The 6,705-nt window shown below is 44.7% G+C and overlaps 1 protein-coding gene across 1 annotated transcript in view; it reads left to right on the forward strand.

Annotated features, from left to right (window-relative positions):
- The first annotated feature begins 209 nt into the window (after window positions 1-209).
- LOC102372024 (fetuin-B-like) overlaps window positions 210-6,705 on the forward strand; it is a 14,101-nt gene continuing 7,605 nt past the window's right edge. Inside the window, exons 1-4 of the mRNA XM_014527828.2 lie at window positions 210-407; window positions 2,426-2,536; window positions 3,998-4,085; window positions 5,731-5,897. Coding sequence (XP_014383314.1) covers window positions 210-407; window positions 2,426-2,536; window positions 3,998-4,085; window positions 5,731-5,897 — 564 coding nt within the window. The remainder of the gene's footprint in view (window positions 408-2,425; window positions 2,537-3,997; window positions 4,086-5,730; window positions 5,898-6,705) is intronic.

Genomic DNA, 6,705 nt, shown 5'->3' on the forward strand with positions numbered 1-6,705 from the left:
CATTTACTCTCTGTTTATTTTTGATACTAAAGCAAAGTTAGCACAGGGTACTTTGCGATGCATGTAAAACAAACATCACTGGAGATCATTTCAGGATTTTATGGGTAATTATTTTTATTACTCTTATTATTGGGTTGCCTGCAACTGTCAAATCAAACACGACGTTTGGGTTTCTTTCTGTGTAGTGTTCCACGATACTTTTCAACATTATGAAGGTGATCCTGCTACTAGCATGCGTGTGGATGGTAGACGGCGGGACCCCGTTACTTCCATTGCATCCAGTTCCCTGTAATGCAAGAATTGCTGAGAAAACAGCGCGTTTGGCTATTAGTTATATAAATGAAGATCGAACTGAGGGTTACAAACTCAGCTTAAACAGAATCAATAGAGTGTTTGGGAGCCACCAGGTTAGTAGTTGCTGTCAGGTGTAATATTAATGCTGATCTTGCCCAAGATTATTTTCTATTTAAGACATCTAAGACTGAGGTCAAACCCAGGAAACAGCTGACGTTTGTAAGAACATAAGTGCCATACTGAGTCAGACCAGTAGTCCATCTAGTCCAGTATCCTGTGTCCAGCCATGGCAATTTGTAGACGCTTTAGAGAAAGAGTATATGAATGGGGCATACACGGAGCATGTCTTGAGTGACATATTCCCTGTTGTACTTTCCCTGGCATCATAATCATTGATTTAGGGATGCTCAGAGGATACATCCTGGATTGTTCTATTTAATAGCTGCCTCCAAGAATTTATGTAATCCCTATTTGAATCTAGTCATAACTATCTATTTAAATCCCAGGCTGCCGGTGTCATTTTTCACTGCTCCCTGCTAAAGCAGAGTACAGTTAAGACCCTTAGGCCCTCTCATCCTGCAGCTGGCTTTGAATACAGCAAGTTGGTCCCTAATGTCCTAATGGGAAGTAGAGGAAAGATTGATAAACAAAGTACTCATTTTAAGAGACTAATTGTTTGGCAGTGTAATCCAAGTGGGCCGATCGTGGCACTTACTGCATTAGAATGACAACATTTACTCCAGTGTTATATATTGCCTAAGATTTTTTTCCGCTGCTCTAATCATTTTATCGATGCATCCCTATACAAAGTGATGGGCTCTCTCTGCATGTAGTTATGAGGCTCACAGCTATATGAACATCAAGGGTTCCACACACCCCTGGCTTTTAATCCAGGAGTGAAACATTTTGTATTTTGATTTGGGCTATTCCTGCTCACACTGAAGTCAGTGGCAACACACCTTTGGACGCGGGTTGGAGGAGGTGTAAATCTGACTCTGACCATGAGCCTTCTGTGGACTGGTGCTAGTTATCTGGGGATAGTCAGAACTCCCTCGCTACTTTGTAGGTGTTTGGTAAGATCATTTAGATGATAAAACTGCTAACTACTCTGTGTATGAAGTACTCATAGTATTGTTAGGCGACTTATGGCATCGTAACACCACTGAAAGGTAGGGCTGGAAGGGACCTCAGAAGGTCATCTAATCCATCACAGGATGTGAGTAAGCATCTGTCTACTTCAGACACTTCCCTCTACCTTGATGGTTTGTATCACATACAAGAGGTCCCAAATGCTATTTCACTTTTATGGTGGCCATGTGCAATCCACTTCTACCCTGCTTGGTGTCCCAAAAGCATCAGCTTTTGTAACATGCTTTCATCTTAGCCTTAAAACTAGGCCACAAAAAGCAGCAAGGAGGAGGTCCCACCAACATTTTCCATTAATGTTTTTTCAGGGTTTGAAGCGGAGAGGACTGGAATCATACTCAGGAGCTTTATAAGTGGTATCAGATTTAGGCCTCCCTGTTTAGGCTACATTATGCTGAGTATCTTATTATTTAGAGCAATGGTTCCCAACCTTGTTTATATTGTGGCCTGGCAAACTCACTCAAAAAATGTTGGCAGACCGGGTATAGAAACAATCTAATTTACATATTTAAATTTAATTTTTAGGGGGAGGGGGGGGTTGTGAGGAACATCAGGAACATTATCAATAAAGGAGGAGACAATAGCTAAAAATCATCTGAGTTGGCTAACGTTAGCTAGCTAGCTGCTGAGGATATGAGGAGGAGACAAGCCAGATGTTAATAGCTACAACAGCCTTGCTGATCCCACGGTCCATTTTCAAACGCTAAAGTTACGGTCACTGGCCGAGTGAGGACATTTTTGCCCAGACAATCAGCATGGCGTGCACGTGGCCTGGGCATTGAAATGTTGCTAGCAGTGGTTAAAGCTCATGCCATGACAGCCGCCAACCCTTCGTGGCCCAGTACCTGGCCACAGCCCGGTGGTTGGGAACCCCTGATTCAGAGGGCAGTCACACCCTACAGCACTGTCTAAAGACAAAGGGAAACATTATATAAATGTAAAACCATCTAACATCACGCTCACAACCTATTCCCTCCCTTTTCAGGGGGCTGCAGGAAAAGTTTACTACCTGGATCTGGATGTGCTGGAAACCAAATGTTACATTAGAAGTGCTTTACCTTGGGAGGATTGTGACATCCGTCCTTTTGTGGAAACAGTAAGATGCTTTCACGCAGGCTGCTTCGGGTTTTGCTTGAAGCCTGGGTTGTTTTGACAGAGCTATTCAGCTTAAGAAAGCCATATATGATGACAGGTCTGATAGCTGGCATTTCTGAAATGTAGCCGGGACGCAGGAGGGGCAGGAAAGATAAAAAGAAAAATATTTCTCCTCCCTCTGTGCACAATAGCAAATGGTCCAGGCTTAGTCTTGTTGAAAGGAATGTGATGTCTCAGTCAGTGCGCTGTCTAATGAGCTACCAACATCAATCTGTCATCGGCGGCATTATTTGAAACGGCCCCTACTGACGCTAAGTATATTAACACGTTGACCCTCCTGGGCATTAGCGAGAGTTCAGATCCTGGCCAGATGATGCTGTGAAGGGATGTGCTGTGCTAAATCAAAGTTGGGAAGGAATAACAATCTGAATGATCGCTAGCTTCTCTCTCTCCAAAGGCTGCAGAAATTTTGGCTCATGGAATTTCTTCCTGGCTAAATGTTGTCTTTGATTAGGGAGTAGGAACATGGGAGATCTGAGTCTCTTTCCACAAAATGCCTACTGAATATAAATGATCATTAGCACTTCCATGGCGTGGTGCTTCCCATCTCTAAAGCACGAGGAGCTCATCTGTTCTTCTTACATGGCATTTCCACAAGCCTGCCCCCCTGAAGTATGTAGGACAATAGCAGGAGTCAGGAGATGGACACAAGCAATTGCACAGTCATCAGAGAAAACCGCCTTTTAATCCGCCACTTCAGCCTTGAAAAGCCTTGAAAATCTGTGGTGGATAATTAGTTACCTTGTAGTATAAAAGTAGCTTTAATAATCCTTTGCTTTCATACATTGTTGCGCTCGTAACCTTGTTTTCTCTGCTAACATTTACCATATTCCAATTATAAGTAGACCTTTCTTTTGTCCAAAAGAACAACTAAATAGGCACTCAACTTATATGTGAGCTTGACCTATAATTGGGCCCCTGACTTGCAGCATTTTGGGGCATGCATAAAAATAGGAAGCCAGAATTTTTTTCAGCGCAGGTTTTATTTGAATATTTTAGTGCATTTAACCCTTCAGGCCTTTTCTTGCTCATTTGATTCTCCTGTGGGATTCTGGAAGGACGAGAGCAGTTAAAGACTTCTTCATCTGTACTTATCATCTTACATTCAGGGGAAAAGCTGTTTTTCCTAAAACTGAACCTGAAAATGCAAGGTCAACTTATGTGCAGGGCCGACTTGTAATGCAAACAGTCAAGTATGCACCAAGAGAGATTTTCAGCTAAGAGGAAGGAGTCTAGCTAAATCTGCTAGGCTGCTTTGAAAATGTCACCAGTATCCCCATCTGCCTCATATAGTGCAAGGCTTCTTTTCACACCATGAAATTAAAAGTTTATGGGCTGGTTTGTCATGGAAGCAATGGAAAGTAACACCTACTATTATTACAACGAACTTGGTTTCTTTTAGAAGGTGTCTGGGACTTGCCGTGCTATAGTACACATCAAGCCTGATGTCTCCGCTATAACTTGTGGTTACAACTGCAGCTTAGCTCCAGGTAAAGTAGAAAGTGCTACTAATAAAAATACAGCTTCCAACACTTAAAAGGTCCCTGGCTAATCTGGGCACCTGGACTGGGCATATAGTGCTGCCCATTTACCATCCAAGTAGATTCAGCAACAAAGGCACCATTTATACCGTGCTAACCCTGACAGGTGTGTTAGGTTGATTCAGCTGCTCCCATCCTCATTATGGAGAAAAGTTAAGGGTTGTGTTACTAAGTGTGTGTTGTGACGGCGGCTTGCTTTGCTTAGTGGCAATTCAATTTACCGTCCACCTCATATAGCAGGCCTGCAGCTGTTTTAACCCGATTTGCCTGCTGTAAGCAGTCATGTCTGTACTTAATGCTAATATTAGGAGGTCATGTGTGAGCTGGGCCTCACCTCCCTTTGCGTCGCAGGTAAACAGGATGAGCTCTGTTTTACCAGGTTGGGGGGTGCCACTGAGAACTTAAGGGGTTCACTCGAGTCTTTACAGCACAGTCAGGAGCAAAGCCTAAATCTCTCAACCTTTAATCATAAGCGCAGACAGCAGGACCGTTTTTACACCTCCCTGATGTCGGGCGAGATTTAGGACGAGTCCAGCCGAGGACCCCAGGCTCACAGGGAATGCTTGGAGGGATCTTCAGGAAGGAGCTCATCCCAGAGCAGGGGGTAGCTTTGGGGAAAAGCAAAGGAATAGCGATCTCCGTGGAGAAGGCAACACGGATATTTAACTCGGAAACCAGAAAATGATGTCACAAGGCATCTCTAATGGGGCGAGGAGGGGGGAAGCCATGAGAAGAGAGTCAAGAGCCAAGGTGAATGGACCTGAACAGTTATTTTGGCCTTGAAGACAAGGGCAGGAAGCTCAAACTTGGTGCTCTTGAGCCATTCAAAGAAAGGATCGTTAGGTCACAGCAGTGGACTCGGGAGATGAGATCAGTGGCTCCGGTAGGTGGGGTCTTGAGGAGGTTGCTGCAGGCGTTAGAAAGGAAATTTCATCAGTCAAAATGAGAGATGATGAGGGATTTGGATAAAAGAGTTTTCACTTTAGTGGCAGAGAGAAAATGAAGGGGCTGGGACATTTTGCAGGAAGGAGAGCAGAACTTGGACACAGCTGGGGATGAGAGAAGCATCCAAGATGCCCCCTCGCCTGGCCCTGGTTACAGGCCTGGGGTGCAAGGAGGGGGTGACACTGCCAACAGTAACAACGCCCAGGACAGAGGAGTGGGAGGGGTGCTAAGCTGTACAAGATGTACAAGACGTGTAAGAGGAGATTTGGGGGGAACAAGCTAGGTTGCCCAAGACCAAGTCAGTTAGCCTCAGAGACGTGGCTCCGGTTAGTTATTCACTCTCATCTTATTCATAAAGCAGCGAGGACAAAAGCGGTGGCCACTCTCACCAGTTCCATATACTTATTCATCGTCCATATGATCTGTATTATAGACCGGTTATTTATGGTCCATCCCTGACGGACACGAACTTCATTTGCATCGTCAGGGTACAAAGCGTGAACAAAGATGCAGCTCAGGCTTATAAGTCATTACGAGATTTAACAAATTCACAAATATAATAAATGACGTGTCTCTCTATACAGATGTGACACTGCCTGAGTACCTAATCAGCCAATGCTGCTGACATTTGTATCTCCTTTTCCTTTAGATGCTAAGGAGAATATCACCAGTATCTGTCCGGAGTGCCTAACATTTATCACTCCAGACAGCCGGGAATCAATGAAGGCTGTGAATCTGACTCTTAACAAATTCAACGAAGAAAGCGATGAGTCCCACTACTTTGCTGTAGCAAAAGTCATCAGAGCCCTAAGTCCGGTATGTGAATCTCTACCTTCTTAAGGAAACAGTCAACATTTTTTTTAATAAACATTATAATGAGAAAGGATCCAATTCCCTCACCCCGACACACCCAAAATATCTCCTGAACAAAGAAAACAAAAGTGCCCCTGCTTGAAATGACAACTAAAATATTTTCTCTTTTTTCTCTGGTTTTGCCACTTCGTTCTCTTTTTTCATTCCTGTTTTTTCAGCTGCATGACTGAAGTGTGGCAGTGAGCAAGCATGGGTGTGCGAGCAAGCAGGGGGATCTGACTGGCACACGCTCCCGTCAGAAAACAACTCTGTCCTTCCCACCTTGAAAACCAATGCTCGCTTGTCAAAATTGGGGGAGGCTGTCTGGAGTGGCTCACCACATCCTCTCAGCAGTGTCTCAAGTCGAAGTAGCATCTAGGCCAACCAGCGTTGGAAAAAACAACCTTCATTTTCAGCACCCCTATGGTGACCTCCATCAGTGCTCTCACCAAGGGTCACAGCAGCACAGGCCTGGCTACCGTTGCTGCAAATCTGCATATGCAAATAGAGAAGTCATTTCCCCAATGCAATGTCCTGTTATGTCTAAACAGCAACTGCATGTTCTCACAGGCCGCCCCAATCTTTTAATGAACTATGGGTGCATCTACACGGCCCAGTGAAGCCCCATACCGGAGCTAGTTCAGGTAGTAAAGCCCTATGGCTGTGTCAGAGCTGCATCCCATATGGGCTGCTGTACCTGCTGAGTCTGTGCTGCGTCAGGCTACCCGATAGACCCAGTCCAGCTTCACCATGCAAGCTCACTGCTCCTTCC

Source organism: Alligator sinensis, unplaced genomic scaffold (genome assembly GCF_000455745.1).
Source record: "Alligator sinensis unplaced genomic scaffold, ASM45574v1 scaffold301_2, whole genome shotgun sequence".
Classification (NCBI taxonomy): domain Eukaryota; kingdom Metazoa; phylum Chordata; order Crocodylia; family Alligatoridae; genus Alligator; species Alligator sinensis.